Source organism: Balaenoptera ricei, chromosome 1 (genome assembly GCF_028023285.1).
Source record: "Balaenoptera ricei isolate mBalRic1 chromosome 1, mBalRic1.hap2, whole genome shotgun sequence".
Classification (NCBI taxonomy): domain Eukaryota; kingdom Metazoa; phylum Chordata; class Mammalia; order Artiodactyla; family Balaenopteridae; genus Balaenoptera; species Balaenoptera ricei.
Genome location: NC_082639.1, coordinates 112,752,462 through 112,770,981, shown reverse-complemented (window position 1 = coordinate 112,770,981; position 18,520 = coordinate 112,752,462). Strand labels below are relative to the sequence as shown.

Here is an 18,520-nt window from a genome sequence, read left to right as displayed (position 1 = left end):
TAATAAAACATTTTGATTGAATTGCATGGAATCTTTGCCAATGTTGTAAGTGGGGCAGGAAAATAAATTATAAGCAAGCGCGCAGTAGAGAATTCATGATATGCCATTTCCCCTCTGCTCAGACCTTGTAAAGGAAATCATCTCCTTAATTGGAATTATGTTTGTGGCCTTAGGGGTGACCCATCTGACTTGATATTTTGGTAGCATGGTCTCCCAAATGACCATTTTTTCCTCCTTGGGGCATCGCACAGCGGGAGAGCCGAGGCCTGGGGAGGATGATTCCTTCTTAATTGGTGTCCTGGTCGTTGTGCTGGTTTCACTAACCATTACCAGGCCACCCTCTGCTCAGACCCGAATGCCCTTGTGTTAACTGCATGATGTCCCTCAGCCATCAGGTTTCATCTCCTTCTGGGAGTGACAAAGTGGAGGGCCACAGAGAAATGGCCCAGGCCAACTTGACTTTATGAGTTTCATTTTGAGACCACTGGCATCCTTCACTCCACAAACATTTCCTGCCTGCCCGCCCCATACCAGGCCTGGTCTGGGCTGCACTCGCAACAACGATGCAGACCCCCATCCCTGACGTCAGGCTGCTCACTGTCTGTCATGCTACTAAGTGACCGGAGTTTAATGGTGACATGACTGGGGCCTCATCAGAGAGTGGGGTGAGATGGAGAGATTAGTCCTGCCCAGGAAGACTGGGCATGGAAGGTGATGTTCCGATGACAGGCATCCCGTGTGTCATGAGACTCTCTGGGTAGAGAGAGCACAGACCTTTGGGTCTAAATTCTGCCTGGGTTGGAATCTGACCTCTACCTTGTCCTTGCTTGGGGATGGTGGGCAAGTGACGGAACCTCCCTGGGCCTCGCATGGGGTTGTTCCGAGGATCTGAAGCAATTACAACAGCGCCTGGCAATGGTAAGCGCACAGTAGATGTAGGCTGTTATTTTTATCATGTCCCTTTAGTTGTAATGTATTTGGGAGTTCAGGAAGGAAGTGTCTACCTGCTTGACACATCTCAAAATTTTGTTCCCTTCATTCAAATATTCAGCATTCAACTGATACTTATTGACCTGCTATGTGCCGGACAATGTCTGAGGTACCAGGATGTAGAAGTGGACAAACAAATTTGAAATCCTGCCCTTCTGGGGTTTCCATCTTGGCGGTGAGAGACAGCCCCTGGGATGTGGTAAAGACACCCACACAGAGAGCTCAGGAAGGTGGAAGGTGCCTGGAGCTTGGTCTCCAGTACTCAGGCTGATGTTCAGCCCTGGTGGGCGTTGAGCAGAAGAAGGTCTCATGCCCTCCTTGTCTGCACAGAGAGCCTGCATCCTTAGCAAACAGCATCTTTGGGGAGAAGGTACTCTCTGAAGCTCCTTTGGCCTTGGGTTAGTCTGTATTCCTCACTTCACATTCAGGATGTAGGGTCAGTTCGGGTTCAGCTGCCTCTCTAGGGTCGCCTCTTCTGGTCCTGGTCATTCAAGGAGCTACTTGTAGCTCTTTTCTCTCAGCCTGGGCTTCCTGCCCATTTCTTCCAGGCCCTACTCATCTGCCCTTTGTCTGCCAGGTGGGATTCAGGCTCAGAGGACTGGGGGTGGATGGAGTGGGGGAATCCCTGGCATTTTGCAAGTACCCAGCACAGGGCCTGGGCATAGTTAAGTGCTCTATATAAATATTTATAGTGTGAATGGATGAGTGAATGAATGTTTGGCCCATTGCAGGATGCCAAAGCTGTCTTTCTGAAATGCCTGTGGGAACATCTTTGTAAATTGTTGCAACCCTAAAATGCTGATATTGGAGGTGCATTCAGCAGCCGCTGACTGAGAACCAGCTGAGTTTACCTGCACTGATATCTGTGCAGCAAGAGAAAGGGTGTTTGGCTACAAGAGAATGTGAGCTTTTTTGTGTGTGTAAAAAGAATGAGTTTTTTCATATGCATTATTTTATTTTATCCTCCAGTACCTGTGAGAGTTGGTCCTATTAGATCTGGCATGCAGAGAATGAAACAGAGGCCCAGAGAGGTTAAGTGACAGGTCCAGTGTCACATAGCTAGTGAGCAGCAAAGATATGACTTGAATTCTGGCCTTTTGGTTCCAAATCCCATGTTATTTAGAAAGAGACAATGGTAATTTTCTTTGTTAGCTGTCTTGTTCTATTTGAGGAGGAGTTGGCATGAGTGAGTTTTGTTGCTGACTATTTCACACTCACAATTTTATCATGTATATCATGTAAAATATCATGTATTTATGTATCATGAAATGCCTGAGAAAAGGAGAAAAAGGAAAGAAATATGGGGACTGTCCCTATGACCTGTGTATGTATCATGGCCGGTGTGTGCCCAGTGCCATCGGCCATTAGGCTTCAGGGACTGTTTGGTCCAAGAGTCTCATTGTACTGGGGGTATTGAGGCCTAGAAGAGTGAAGCAGCTCGTCCAAAGTCAGGCATTTACCGTGGAAGAGGCCCAGACCCTCTGGGCCCTCTGATGGCAAGCCCAGGGCCCAGCTCCAGAGACCTCTTAGTTATGAAGCACCCTGGCTTCTTGGAACTTCTCCCTCCTCAGGCCTGTCGGAGGTCCAGGTGCCCTTTAAAGCCCCCAGGGTCCACCCTCCCACCCCATCGTGACAGCTTTGCCTATTTCCCCTGTTTGCAAGTTGGACATCCAAGGACGCAGAGGGTCTGAGTGAGTCCACTCTGGACCATGAGTGACCAAAATAGGATTCTCTCAGGAAGAGCCAGGGGTGTACTTAAATCAGGCAGCTCAACCTGGGACCACGAGCCTGAGCTAAGAGATGAGCATCAGGGTGAAAGGTGTGGAGAGTGGACGAGAATGAGAGATTATGAGAAAGAGGCAGGATGAGAGCAGAGGAAGGAGGAAGGCAGGGGCTTGGCGCTGGTATGAAAGCACCAGGTTGAGGAAAGAAGCTCCGTCTCCGCAGAGACCAGCAACCACGAATGCAGTCTTCCTGGCCAGTGGATAAGGGGCTGGTTTTAATTTGCATAGCGTTAATTAGCAAGAGTGTCTAATTAGGACAACCCTTACAGAGCCACAGTATTAAGCTGATGCTGAATGTCAATCAATTTTGGAGCCTCTCCATGAAATTGAAGGAAAAGTTGACCTTATTAAACTGAAAAGATTTCTAAATCAATTATTTCCCAAGTCGAATGCACAAAACGTAAATCTTAATTCAGTAGATACAGACTTTAGATGATATTACCTCTTCCCCTTTGGGGGTTCCAGCCAGTGACAAAGATCATGAATGGATCACATATGCACACACACACACACACGCGCACACACACGCACACACACGCACACACATACTTTGGGGAAGGCACCTGCACATCTTTACCTGACATTTCACTTCTGTTCAGTGCCCCTCTAGGACTCTGCCTGCAAGCATGGTTTTCTGTTATTTTCAAATGTTCCAAACAATATAATACATTTAGAACTTCAAAGCCTCTGGAAAATCTACCGTAATCATTACAATTCTGGCTTGTCTTTGGAAGCTACAAGGCGGCTGGGAGAGCAATTTTTATGGCTGGCTCAGAAGCTGGGAACGTACTCCATCACAGTCTGCACAGCCTCGGGGGAGGAAGGGCTAGAGCAGCTCTGAGAAGCCTCACTGAAGAAATTGGAGGCTGGAAAGGCCTGACCAGCCGGGCAGGTGGGGTGTTGGTGCACAGGCAGGGCACAGAACCCGGAAGTAGATGATCTGGAGTAAATCCTGGCTTCTTCAATCCTGACTTGGCCATCTGTTGGCCATGTCCTTGGACAAGTTAGGTAACTTCTTGGAGCCTCAGTTTCCTCCTCTGTAAAGTGGGTTGGCGATGTCCACCTTGCATGGTAGGCCCCTATAGTAGTGCTTTATAACAGATTGTTGTCATCAACAAGTCACAGATCTGTGAAGGGCTGGCTCATGGCTTGGAGCAGAACAGGACCACGTGGATAGGGGCATCTTGCAGGAATGTGGTTCACTCTCCTTCCCTGCTAGGAATCCCCTCTACAGCACCCCTGATGGCTGTAGCCAGCCTCTACTAAGATGACAGGAACTCACCATCTCACACGGGAGCCTAGTTCATTTTGAAGGCAAGGGGGAAACGTGGTATATAGAAAAATCTGATATATAGCTTAAAGTCTGGGCTAGCTGTATGACCTTGGAAAAGTCACTTTGTCTCTATGACCCTCAGTTTTGTTTTGTTCTGTTTTTTAATCAGTAAAATGGAGACATTATGACCTCATCTGTAGGGTGAGAATGTGAAGTAATCTGTATAGAAGGCATAGTCTGGGACCTGGTATGTAGTCAATACTTAATAAATGTTAGGTAAAAATAAAAGTACTATTATTAAGTAGTTTCAAGAAGCACTTATTAAGCACCTATTGTACTCAGATCATCAGAGGTAATACAGTTGAGTACCCTGACACTTTATAGAATGACACTATATATTTGCAGTCTTTTTTTACATTAAAAAAGTAAAAAATTAAAAAATAATTGGAAATATACCATATTTACAGTTTTGGGGGCTGGGTTTTTGACTTGATGTTATATCAGGAACCTTTCCTGATATCTTCAAATATTCTCTGCAGAGGTGGCTTTAAGTGGCAACATAGTGTTCCATCACTGGCTATTCTCCAATTTACTTACCCACTCTAATATTTTGGCGCATTTAGGAATAAATGGCTTTAAAAAAACAACTCTCATCTGTTGGGATATAATTCTTAAGCATTCCTGTGTATTAAGGATATTACTCTACTGAAAAATTCTGAGTTGCAGGGGAGAAGTGTTGACCAGTTGACCACGGGGCTCCCTTCCAGCCCTATGAGTCCCTTTGGCCCTTGGATAGCAGTGAGTGGGGGCTGAGCAGGGGTGTGTACATACACACATGTGGTGTACGTCAGCTAATTAGCCAGCCCTGAGTTGCTGCCATCACCCAAAGAACCATATCAATTTCAAGCTTCACTGGAGTTCAGACAGCAAAGAAAAGATGATAATTCAACATTTTAACAAATGGAAAACATTTCTAATCCAGCCAGACTTCTTTGACGTATTTTCCTGCTATTAAAAATGGTTGATGGTTTATTTTTTGTTGACATGTGATAGAGAATGCAAGGAAATGTGTGAAGTAGTGAGCATTCCCACTGATCCAGTGCACACTCGTCTCCCCTTGGGGCTGGGGCTGGCCGATGAGGTTTCACTGGCCAAAACCAACAGGCAGGTGGAGTTGCCTCTTATGTAAAGGCTTTGAGTTTTAGAACAAAAGGAAGAGGCTCAAAGGAGAGGAGACAGCATCTGGCCCCTTTCCCTTCACCTCTTCCTCTAAAAATGATGGAAATAGACTTGGATTCTGATTTCAGTTACTTTCTGCCAAAAGAAATAAATTAGAGTTTGAAATGTGCAGCTGATCCCAAACCCTTTCCTGGGGAGGCATGATGATCCCCAGATGTCAGACCCCTTTGAGAAGAAAGTTATGGTCATTTCTGGCTCGAAAACATCATGATCTGTCCCCAGTTGATTCCTATAGGGAGGTAGTCTTGTCCTAAGAGTCTGAGTGTCCCTGAATTCACCACCTGCTCTCTTCAGCCCCAATAGGTCTTGTGGTTTGGATGGTGTTTCAGGCATCCAATAATGCTTTCGAAGAGTAGAACCTTCCTGAAGGCTGGAACTGTGTTCTGTTTTCCTTTGGGCCCTTAACTGGAGCAGCAGAATACCCCCCAAGGCACCTCTGTGCATGTGCACTGAGTAAATGATTGCAGGCTGCTCTTCATTAAGTGTAGAACATGCAAGAGGCTAAATGAAAAGTGGATTATGCTTGGACCATCGTCTCTGGGCAGAGCAGAATGGAGAATTTTCCCCACAGCTGGATGATCCTGCACAGCGTAGAAAGCTGGGGTTTGTGTATAAGACAGATTGGAAACTTCTGGTGGGCAGGGGCCCTCTATAAATATCCTGCAGTATTTAGCACACTGTTGGACATCTAGCAGGTGCTCAACAAATGAGAAGTTGTTGAAATCGTCATGAAAGAAAGAAAGAATGAATGAGCTCCTTCATTAGTTCTCCCTTGGGTCCCCAGCACTAGCTTGTGTCTGGCACAGAGTGGGCCCCAAAACTATATCAAATAAATGAATGGTAGATTGGCAGACACCAGGGAGAACTGCTTTCTTTCCATCTCAGCCTGCAGAGGGTGGCTGAGAACATGGACTTGGGCATCTGGGAGTCCTGGGTTTAAGTCCAAGCCCTCCACTGACTCTAGTGGCTGCCATATTGGACACACCCCCTAACGCTGGAGATCTCAGCCACCTCTCCCTCTGTCTCTGAAAGCTTGCTTTCTTGGACAGTGATGTCTCCCTCCCTAGCTCTATTGTAGGTTTCATGTGGTAATTAATCATATCCCACCTTCGAAATACCTTCCATTACTGTCTTAAGTAGTCATTTGGGTCTGTGTAAATGGGCACTTCTCACATTTTTACTCTGTTTCCCATTGAGAGTGGGCCTGAAGGCTTGCGGGCAGTGCTCTGGGCTGGGAGTCAGGCTGAGAGTCAGAGGTCTTGGCTTTGAACTCTGGCATGAGGCACTCACCCCTCTGAGCCTCTACCTGTAATATCTATAAAGCTGGGCTAGAGGCCAAGGGCTGTCTCAAGGATGGATGAGAACAAGATGTGAAACCACCTTGTACACTGTGAGGTGCTTTGCAGGCATCAGGCATGTTATGATTCTGGAGCATGGGGGCTGCTTCTCATGTGGCGTGCCTCTCTCAGGATGCATGAGGCCACAACACAGTGCTTGGAGGTACTGCCTGGCTTTCTGCTACATTTGCTCAGGGGTGTGTTCCTGCCTTCCTTTGGGACTGGGAGCTGCCTCTACTCCCTGGCTTCCAAATGCCCAGGAGGCACCAGCCCTGTAGAGGAGGTGAGGTCGAAGGTAGTAGCCAGCTCTCACAGGGCCTGGCCCCGGGCTAGGCACTTTACATAGACAAATGCCTTTATCCTTCACAGCATCCCTGAGAGGTAGGTACTGATGTTATCCCCATCTGATGCCTGAGGCAACTGAGCACAGAGAGATGGAGTGAGCAGCCTGAGGTTACATGGCTAGTAAGCGGCTACTTCAGGGTTTGGATTCTGTGGGCTGGTCCCAGAGCTCTTGCTGCCAACCACGTGGGTCCCCTAAGCTGCCCTGGGGCTGGAGGACTGCAGTGAAGGCCAAGTGGCCCATCCTGCCTCCCCCAGCCTCAGCTGGAGGGACCCTCAGGGCCCTTCTCCTGCCCAGGACCCCTCTCTGCTTCTGTGCTCGGCCCCCTTCTCTTTCCAGTAGCTCCTCTGCCACCCTCGCTTCCCTCCCCGCCCTTGGCCCTAAAACGGGAGATGAGAGCTGCTGCCAGGACATTCTCATTCATTCCTGAAAGAACTCTGCATTGTCAGAGATGGAAGGGACCTCAGAATCCTCTGGTTCAGGTTTGTTAAGAGAAAAGAGAGGCTCAAGCTGGCACAGTATTGATGCCCAAACCATATAACAGCAGCATAGAAAAGAATTATGTTCATATGACTTATGAGCATGGAGGCAAATATTCTAAACAACACATCAGCAAACTGAATCTAGGCATGTATAACAAACAGAATATATCACGCCCAAGCAGGGTTCATCGCAGGAATGCAAATATGATTTAACCCTAGAAAACAGAGGCTCAGAGGGCAGCTGCTGAGACGGAGCCGCCCCAGGGCCCAGCCCAAGGTACTTTCGGGGCTCAGGCTAACTTTGTGCTGTATCCCGCTCCCAGGAGGCGCTGGTGACAGTCTTTCCTTTGCCTTCACTGCCCCTCACCCCCACCCCTTAACACAGCCTCAGAGTAAAATAAGATGCTCCATCCCGGATTTCCCTAATCCTCTCTTTCCCTTTCTCCTGCAGGATTCCATGTTTTCGTTGGCCCTGAAATGCCTTATCAGTCTGTCCACCATCATCCTTTTGGGTTTGATCATCGCCTATCACACACGTGAAGTCCAGGTAGGTGCCCTCGCCCACACCCCTTCATGCAGGGGCTATTCCTTTGCTCCAGGCTGAGCCTGTCCCCACTCCCAAACCCACCCTTTCAGCAGCTACTTGGGTGATTTCACCAAAAGGTATCTGAGATTGTGGATCTTCTCTTTTGGTTTGGACCCTCGTGGGAGAGGGAATTGTGAGGCTGCCCTGTGGCTTTAGAACAACAGTGACATTATCTTCAAGTGGGGATCCCAGAGGCAAACACGGCTTCATGATTTGGGGGGCAGTCCTGCTTAGAATCTTCATTTTGCACCATTCTACTGTGAGACTTGCTTTGCCCTTTCTATCTCTTGCTGGATCCTTTCTGAACTTGAGCCACTGAATCCCCCAGGTGAAACAGACCTGCCTCCCGTGCCCCTGCATACACACACACACATACACACACACACTGCACCAGATGCCACCAGGAATCTGTATTTCTGACTGGTGTAGACTTTACCCCCACTGGACTCTGCCAGGGAGGAGTCATTTTCTAGATAGAATAGAACCTGCTGTAGTTGAGGGGACCTCTGTTTCTTGCTGCCCAGGAGTCACTTGGCACCCAGAGAAATATTGGCTTAACCTCTGGGGTGCACTCCAGTTTGGCCAATGTAGGGAGGATGGTTCGACCTGGGCTGGGAAGGGCAGGCAGGAGTGAGCAGATCTGTAGCATCTTCTCATGACAATGGCTCTCCCTCTCACTGGACCCTTCGGGCTGACCTGCTCTGCTGGGACCCTGGGTAGTTCTGAAGTATCCAGATGTTTTTTCTCACATGCATACGCATCTAAATATAACTCCCGTCATTTGGCTGGAGGAGCACAGATAGATCCACATCTGGGCAGCAGGCAAGAAATTGACAAAGACCAGAACTCAGAGTCAGAAAAGCTGGGGCCGAGTCTCGCCCATGACCTGTTCTTACAGCTTGTCTTTAGCCAGCCCTGAGACCTTTCTGGACTGGAACATGTGAACTCTTCCTCGTCTGGAACATGGGGGGTTTTATCCTACCATTTATGGGTTGTTGTGAGGATGAATGGGGAGTGTATGAGAGAGCTCTGTAAAGTGTAAAACACTTCAAATCTCATCGCTTTTGTCACTCAGCGTTTCTGGGCCGAGTGGCTGCACAGGCAGAGACGGGCCAGTGCCTCCTGCTCCTGGAGGGGCTCTGCTTTGCCGCTGGATGTCAGGGACCTCTGCGGCTGGCCTGGGGGTGGGAGCCCTGGCTCCAGGCCACCTTACCTCCACTCTGTTGATGACCAGAGGACACTAATCTAGAAGGTGGGGACTCTTTAATCTCTGGGGGGGTCACAGGTGCGGGGACTGAGGTTGTGCTCTGAAGGCTGAGAGTCCCAGACGCCACCAAGCAGCTTCCTTCGTGGGGTCTGACCTGGGCAATGCAGGTGGGCTTTAACCCAGACCGTGGTCCAGTCAACCCCAGAAAGGAGCCAGGAGTACAGGCAGGAGGAACGGGCAAGGAACAGAGACAGGACCATGAGTCACAGTCGGGGCTCCCGGCTGGGTTCACCCCACCCCAAACTAGCTGTGGGACCCATGTATCTCCTCAACTTCTCTGAGCCCCCGAACCCTCACCTAGAGGGTGTCTATACTACTATGTGTCACCTTGACCTGTGCAGAGGGGTTGCACAGGCCAGAGAAAAAGGCAGAGTCATGAACTCATCTGTGATCCAGGCTTGAGGGAGGGGAGAGGAGCTGATCTCAGCCTCACGCCCGCACGACGGTTCCATTCAGCCTGACTGCTGCTGCTTTCCACTCCAGGCATTGGGATTGGAAGAGCCAGGCATCCCTCCCTCTGATTCTCTTGGGGTCCTGCCCCACCTCCCCCCAGGGCTTGCAGCCTTGGCTGTCAGACCTGATCCCACCCAACTGCAGTTGTGACCTCAGTTCTGGCCTGGTGGCAGGGCCGTGATGCTGATAGGCTAGCACCTAGCTGGGCACACTTTGTCCATCCTCAGCTCATAGCCAGTCTCTGCTTCACCCTAATTATGGGCAGCAGAGGATGCTTTTCAGTCACTTGTCTTGGCCTGACACTCACAGTTTGGAGAAACAAAGTGAAGTCAGTGGCATTAAATCCTGGCTCAGACACTTCAGCCTGAATGACCTTGAGCCAACAACAACTTCTCTGGGCCTCGTCGGTTTCCACATCTGAAGTATGGAAGTCATATCACCCACCTTGCTGAACTCATAACCGGGGGTGGGTAACAGTTGACAGTACAGAGTGGGCCTTCATGAAATGGAAACTGTTCTCTTTCCTGTGACCTCTGTCCCACTGCTTCCAGCTGGACCTCGTCCATGTACAAGCTGTGCCCACCAGATAGTTACTGTCACAACTTCCCGGTACTGGCGGGTGGTTGGACTTCCTCCCTGCTCCGGCCCGGCCCTGCCTCCACTCTCAGCTCCCACCGCCCAGCCCCTTATCCTACCTGGCCCACCGTCACGTGGGGAGTCACCAGAACCTGGCATCCTCTGTGCCTCTTACCTGTCCAGTGAAGTTCTTTCTTCTGGAAAGGTCTAGTGGGACCTTCTCCTGCCAGAGGGAAATGGGAACGGTTTGGGCCCAGACAGTCAGCAGGACCCTTGTATGCACTCACCTGACCATACTGTGATTTTCTGTTCTGTATCCTTTTCCCCACCCTCAGGGACAATGATGCTGTTAATCTTTGTATTTCCAGGGACCCATGGTGTCTGACAGAGAGCAGGTGTCTGCAGGGCATATTTTGAATGAAAGAGTGCTGGATTCAAGCTATCTGGTTTCCAAAGCCTTTTAGACCATGACTCAGCTCTGTGGTCTTGGGCCTCAAGTTTCCACATCTGTTCACTGGGAATCCTAAGCACCCACCCCACCCCGATTCTGTAATTGTCTGATTGAGGTTGGTGCCCGCCGGCTGGGGGACCTGCTTCCTGAGAGTGGTGGGAGGGTTATCCCAAGCGTGATTGCCAGTGCTTATCCAGAGGGGATGCTTGGAAAACCTCTTCAGTAGGGAAAGGCCAGCTGCTGCTCATCTGTTGGGAAGTAGGGCAGGGTGAGGGTATGGCTCCTCTCCTCCGTGGGGTGAAGTCAGGGGCTTGTGTTAAGGATATGCTCGCCACTTCCTCATCAACACCAGTTACTGGTCACTTGGCTAAATTTTAGCAGGAACCAGATGACCGTGTTTCCACCTCCCTCCAGCCCTGCCCCAGTCGCTCACATCCAGGCCCCTGGCCCTGGCCCAGCACACACAGGAGGCTAGGAGTACCTTCTAGAATAGTGTTCGTATTTGTTATTAGTTTGGACAACTTGTGTTTGTGAGAAAGAAGACTCTGAAACATTATTGGGAACCTCTCAACCAAACTCTGGCTTCAAGTCATGCACCTGAGGCTCGGTAGGTCCTCAGAGGTGACAGGAGGGGGGTGCACCCCTCACCGGTGCAGGAGGCCCCTCCAGCCTCTGTGGGCCGGCCTGTCACCGGGACTCACTGTCTCTTGAGGGAGGCTCTCCCTGGCTGGGCAGTGTGAGTTCTAGAAAGTCTGCCCTTCCACTGAGAGGAAACGGGCCTCTCTGAAAATTCCACTCAGCCCGCCTCTCTTCTGGAGCAGGGAAAAGAGGTGCCTGTGTTTCCCATGAGGCAACCCCTGTCGTCTGAGAATGGCTGCCCCGTGTCTCCTTGGTCTCCTCTTCTCTTGGCATCTTGGAGCACGGAGCCTTCAAAGGCCCGGGCATCTGTTCTCCTCAGGCTAGCGTGTCCTGGAAAGAAATGAAAAGCAAAATGCATTGGTTGTTGTGTTATTTATCAAAACTTTGAAAACTGCACTCTCCCTTGGAGAGTCCATTTACTCCTGTGGTTTGGCGATCGCCAGCACCTCCCAGATCAGCAGTGCAAACCTCCTTTCCCCAGGCTGCAGACTCACATTTTAGGGGCCATCGGCACACCCTGGCTCAACATGTAACTCCCTCCCTCCCTTCCTCTCTCCCTTCCTTCCTTCCTTCCTTCCTTGCTTCCTCTTTCTGTCTCTCTTTGTTTTTTCTCTTTTCTCTCTGTTTCTTTTCTTTCTTTCTATTGAAGTATAGTTGATTTACAGCGTTGTGTTAGTTTCAGGTGTACAGCAAAGTGATTTAGTTATATATATATTCTTTTTTAGATTCTTTTCCATTATGGTTTATTACAGGATATTGAATATATTTCCCTGTATAGCTGTAAAGTAGGTCCTTACTGTTTATCCAGTTTATATGTAGTGGTGTGTATCTGTTAATCTCAAACTCCTAATTTATTCCCCCTTTGGTAACCGTAAGTTTGTTTTCTATATCTGTGAGTCTGTTTCTGTTTTGTAAATATGTTCATTTGTATCATATTTTAGATTCCACATATAAGTGATATATGATATTTGTCTTTCTCTGACTTACTTCACTTAGTATGATAATCTCTAGGGCCATCCATGTTGCTGCAAATGGCATTATTTCATTCTTTTTTATGGCTGACTAGTATTCCATTGTGTGTCTATATAATATCTTCTTTATCCATTCATCTGTTGATGGACACTTAGGTTGCTTCCATGTCTTGGCTATTGTAAATAGTGCCACTATGAACATTGGGGTGCGTGTATCTTTTTGAATTAGAGTATTCATCTTTTCTGGATATATGCCCAGGAGTGGAATTGCTGGATCATATGGCAACTCTATTTTTAGTTTTTTTTTTTTTTTTAATTAATTTATTTTTATTTTATTTTATTTTTGGCTGTATTGGGTCTTCGTTTCTGTGCGAGGGCTTTCTCTAGTTGCGGCAAGTGGGGGCCACTCTTCACCACGGTGCGCGGGCCTCTCACTATCGTGGCCTCTCTTGTTGCGGAGCACAGGCTCCAGACGCGCAGGCTCAGTAGTTGTGGCTCGTGGGCTCCAGAGTACAGGCTCAGTAGTTGTGGCTCACGGGCCTAGTTGCTCCGTAGCATGTGGGATCTTCCCAGACCAGGGCTCGAACCTGTGTCCCCTGCATTGGCAGGCAGATTCTCAACCACTGCACCACCAGGGAAGCCCTATTTTTAGTTTTTCAAGGAAGCTCCATTCTGTTTTCTGTAGTGGCTGCACCAATTTACATTCCCACCAACAGTGTGGGAGGGTTCCCTTTTCTCCACACCCTCTCCAGCATGTATTATTTGTAGACTTTTTGATGATGGCCATTCTGACTGGTGAGACACTGAACGCTTTATTGCTCCCCAGATATCCTCCCTCCTCTACCCTTCTTACCCATCTAGTGCATTCATTCATTCAGTGTGTACTTAACGAGGTTCTGCTCTGTGCAGAGCCTGGTACAGGGGCCCAGTACGCTGTGCTGGAAACACTGAAACAACTTTTGCTTCTCCAGGGGGTTGCCAATGTTGAGTGAATCCATGGCTCTAATGTCTTTAGTGCCATCCTGGAAGGCAGGACAGAAGGAGGCTGAGAACACAGAATTTAGAGTAGCCCAGCTTGGGTTCAAATCATGTTCTTTGTCACATTGTAGTATGTATGGTAGCCTTTAGCAAGTTACTGAATGCCTCTTAGTCTACTTCCTTTCTGCAAAATGGGACTAATAATAGTACCCACCACAGGGTTGTTGTGCAGATCAAATTAGATAATACGTGCAAAACACCTCAGCTTCAATGAGGACGTGTTTGCTGGGCTGACAGCATGGAAAGGATATCCCAGGCAGAAGTCTCAAAAGAAACAGAGGCCCTGAGACGGGAAACTGCATAGTGCATTCAGAATGCCTCCAGGACAAGGTCCTGGGCAGTGGGGGCCGGTCTACTCTGGAGCATGGCAGGACCAGCAGGAACTCATCTGCCTTGCTGAAGAGTTTTGGAACTGTCCTGTGGGCAGCAGGGAGAACCATGGAAGGAGTTCAAGCAGGGGAGAGAGATGATCAGATTTGCATTTTAGCTGCAGCATGGCAAATGTTGCAAGGGCCAATTTCAGAGGCAGGAAGACTAATTGGAAGCATGTTTCCATGGTCGAGATGAGGGATGGTGACACCCTGAATCAGGGGCAAGACAAGAGCCAGGACAGGAGAGACTGTGCATAAGAGATGTTGAACAAGTGGAATTGATCAGACTTGGTCAGTTATTAGGTTGGAGGTACTGTCTGTGGGGAAAGGAGGGGTCCAGCAGTTGCTTGGGTAACTCAGTGGCTGGGAGTGCCATTCATTATAGTTGAAACCGCAGAAGGAGGCTGAGGTGGGGAATGATGACCAGGTTAGTTTCGGAAGTTGAGGTTTGGGGGCTGGGCATAGTGATGCAGAGGATAGGCCTAGATGAGCCGGGGGCAGTGAGATGAGAGGAGGCATGGGACAGGTCCCCAGAGGGACATCATCAAGTGAGAAGTGGGAGGAGGAAGAGGAGACCGCAAAGGAGAATGGAAAAGTCAGGGAGGTCAGAGGAGACTCCAAAGGGAGGGAGTCACAAAGCTGGGACAGAGAAGGAAGTGTCAGTTATGCCACAGGGGGGTCAAGGAGTTGGGAACCCCACTGGTCTTTTGCATCAGGCTGTGGGAAGGTCATTGTGCCCTTTCTCAGCACAGTCACTGGGAGTGACAGTCACAGGGCAGTGGAAGGGGAAGGGAGGACCAAGTAGGAGGTGAGGGACATGGAGACACTGAATACTGGCTAGTCTTCTAAGAAGTCTGACTGTGAATCGAGGGAAGGCAGAGTGGCAGCTGGAGAGGACACAGTGCTGAGGGAGGGATGTTGGTCTGCTTGTGTAGCCTGGAGAGACTGCATATGTCTCTCAGCTGTCAGGAAGAAGCCAGTTGAGAGGGAGAGGAAATAACCAGGGGCCAGGTTCTTGTCCAGGAGCACACAGGAGGGGAAGGGAACAAGTGCCCCAGGGAGGAAGTGCCCTGGCTCAGAGCCTGGGGGACATGGTGGGGGGATGGGGAGGGGTGGGTGGGAAGTGCAGACACACCCACACCTGGAGGTGTGGAGCCAAGCCTTGGTGTCCTTAATGAAGCTACAGGGGCAGGAGGCTGCAGCACTGTGCCTGGCACACAGCATGGCTCAATTAATGTTTGTCTAATTCAAATGGAGGGACTGCTGTGAACCTAGGACAGGACATAGGCAGTGGCAGATTTCCCATCATCCAGTGTGTGGATGGGAACTTATAGATCATTAATTTCAGTCTGTGCTTATTGGCCATATTCAAAGTAGAAAGCATCAATCAGATGAAGATCTGGTGTGGGCCTCCAGAGGCTTCTAGTCCGCTTCAAACCTGACAGAAATATAACTATAGTGACAAGATAGAGGTCTTCAACCTCATGAACTTGAAACATAGGAGACCAATAAAAGGGGAGACTTTTAAGTTATTAGATGTGTAAAAGTGAATATTTTTATTAAATAGCAATAGAGTTCTCAGCTGGCAGGGAAATTACTTCAAATTGTAGGACATAAATTATATTCAAGAGACAGCTCACATTGCAAAAAGACTCACATGCCATGGCATGATGGTCCCATAGGTTGGAGCGTCCCCCTGGGCATGTATAACCTGCTGTCACAGGAACAGGGGCATCTGGAATGCAGGAGGTGTCACTGGTCCAGATGCCTTGGGGGCCCACTGCTAAATGAGTCAGGGGCATCTTCCCATCAGGGAACAGACTCGATGCTTCAGGCTGAGTCTTGTTCTGTGCTCTCACTCTCCCTTCTCCCTATAGAAGAAAGTGGGCTCAAGTCATACCCTGAACTTATCTGTAAGGTAAGGACTACTGTGTGTCAGGCATTGAGAATCCAGAAATAATTCAGACCCAGTCCCTACCTTTGGAAGCTGCTTGTCCTAGACCTTGATCCACTGTGACCCAAGCTGATAAGCCCCAAGGTATGAGGTGTGTGTGAAATACCGTGTGGCCACAGTGGGCCAGGCAACTCTCATGGAGAGAAGAGGCTTTAACCAAGCCATGTATTCACCGGGAGCAGAGCCCTTGTGTGTGTTTGGGATGAAACTGGCCTGGAGCATTTCAGGGGCGTGAGAGAGAAGAGAAAGGAAGGTGTGTCTGTCATGCAGGGGAGATGGCAGCTGCCTCACCCTGGTGGGGCTGGGGTCTCTGTCCTTGCAGGCCCCCGACAGACATTTCCTAAGGATGTCCCTGGCTGGTTGGCTGATGGATTTGAATCGCCTTCACTGGGCTCACAGATGGGCCAGTGGCCAAGGGACTCCTTTAGAGCTGAGCAGATTGCGGACCCCTGAGATCCCAAGACCTCCAGATGGCCCTCTCAGCCTGCTAGGTCTGAGGACATGAGCTCCTTAACCCAGGTGTTCTTCACAGAGAGGAGGAGGGAACTCTAGGCCCCCAGGGTGGCTCCAGGAACACAGGGCTTGACAGGAAAATTCTGGATGGTGGCCTCCTCTGCTGAGCTCACGGCCATCTCCTACTCCACGCTAATGAACACTCCCTAGACCGATGACAGCACACGAGGGAAATTGGAAATGAGGGGTGTGTCCAGGGGACAGGGCCTGGCTAGGCCACCGTGCATCAGCTGAGGACGCCGCCTGCCCTCCCACCGGCCCACCTGCACCTGTACAGCTGGAGAGAAAGGAGGAAAGAGGGGGCGAGTAGCTGCTCAGTTCAAATGCCATGAGTCTTTGTCAGACTACCCTCCAAAGACAGAAAGCTGAGAGGATGACGCATTAGCAACCACGTCGGTGAGGATGGTGTCACGTCATCTTGTCTAGTGCTTTGTAGTTTTGGGAGTATTTTCACATGTATTGTCAGACCTCTTGCCTGCCTGACTTCACCTCTTTGACTTTTAGGGTTCAGCACAGATGCTTCCTCCTCTAGGAACCCTCTGGCTGCCCCCACTCCCTGGGCAAGGCGCCCCTTCTAGGAGTTGGCTGGACATGGGCTCTGACCCTGACACTATATCTCACCTGCACCCACTCCGGCCGTATGTCCATGGTGGTGGAGGCTGACTTGGATTCACTGCTCTGTCCCACAGCCAAGAGCACCCAGCACATAGCAGGGATTCAATAAGTGTAACCAAATGAATGAACAACAAGCCTGAGGGGCAGACAGGCCGATTTATTCCCCTCGCTCCATAGAAGAGAAAACTGAGTCTCTGTAAGACTGAGAGACTGGCGTGAAGTCCACAGCTCTGGCTTGTGCATCATGAGGGGTCAAGGGTCTCAGCGGGCTGCGCCCTGTGAGCTGGGCTGGCCATGCCTTCTGTGACCCTCCCCACCATCCTCTCATCCCCTCTCGTCCCAGGCCTCAGTCCCAGAGCCTCTTCACTCTCAGATCTGTGGCTGGCCATGGATTGCCATGGTTACCACGTCAGCCCTGGCAGTCTCTGTGTGACATTTTGGTTTTATTTGCTAAATATTTGAACACTTGGCTTTAACCCTTTCTGCCCCAGAGAGGGCTTTCCAGCCATGTTGCCCCTTCCCTAGGGGTGATGGCCTCCCGCTGCTCTCTCCGGGGCCCAGAGCCCACGGGGCTGGCGTGCCTGGGGGAGCAGCAAGGCTGTTTCTCAGCTGCCTGTGTTGACTTTCCGTTTTGTCAGTTGGAAATGTCATCCTGTGTCATGCTTCTTGACAGGGCATGTGCTGTGTCTGTTAACAGGTGTGAAAACTGTTGCCCTGGGCATGTTAAGACTTGCCCCAGCCAGGAAGGCCGGTCCCAGACTTCCGGAGTCAGCTGCCTGCGGCTCCATTCACTTCCAGGCAATTGCCTCTTGCCAAGTCCTCCAGAAGCTTCCTCAGCTCCAGGACTCCAGGATGTCAGGGGTGTCCTCTACCCTGAACCCTGGCAGGGGGACAGAGGGGAAACTGGTTTCGGGAGGAATCAGTGTTTGTATATGGGGCGGTGGTGTCACCTCACCTCCCACTCCTCCTCCCCTGCTGGTGCCGGATGAGGTGGTGCTGGGAGGCTGAATCCACCAAGCTGTGTGTTACCTTGGAAACCACACACCGTCCTCACCTTGGGAAGCGAGGGGGGCCGAGGAAGCTTCTCAAGAAGCTTCTGCTGTAATTCAGGGATACAAGAGATCACCGTCCAACATGGGCAGCTAAGTGAATGACAGGGTTGAGAAAAACAGCCCGAGTGCCTGCCCCATCCAAGGCGCTTCCACCTAGCAAGCCTCTGCACCCTTTACAAGGTGCGAGGGACCTGTGGCCTGGTCTGTTGGTGGTACCAATCACCGTGCGAGCTTGGATGAGCTACTTCTCTCTCAACCTGAGTTTTGTCATCTGTAAAGTAGGCAGATTGGATCAGATGATCTCTGGGGCCTCTGACTGTATCCAGGATTCCATGCCTGAAGGATGCTCAGTGACAAGGAGACTAAAATGTAGGGAGAGTAGCTATGAATGGTTTTTGATAACAAGAACTGATAGAGTTTGCATTCAGGAGGCCCTCGTGCGGGACTGTCCCAGCTTCTCTGCTCAGAAAGGGAGCTGGCTGTCCCCTTAATATAGCCTTGAACTTGAAATAGCAAACAATCAAAAGAACAGTTCTTTGGCTCCAACATCCTAAAGTTTAAAGGTGACTCCTCTTAAGTCTCTTAC

General features: G+C 49.9%; 1 protein-coding gene across 3 annotated transcripts in view; it reads left to right on the top strand.

The window, feature by feature from the left end:
• Positions 1-18,520, top strand: part of KCNN3 (potassium calcium-activated channel subfamily N member 3) — a 173,804-nt gene that overhangs the window by 43,251 nt on the left and 112,033 nt on the right. For all 3 annotated transcript variants that reach the window (XM_059902006.1, XM_059901997.1, XM_059902016.1), the window contains exon 2: positions 7,900-7,995. In XM_059902006.1, the coding sequence (XP_059757989.1) occupies positions 7,900-7,995 (96 nt within the window). The remainder of the gene's footprint in view (positions 1-7,899; positions 7,996-18,520) is intronic.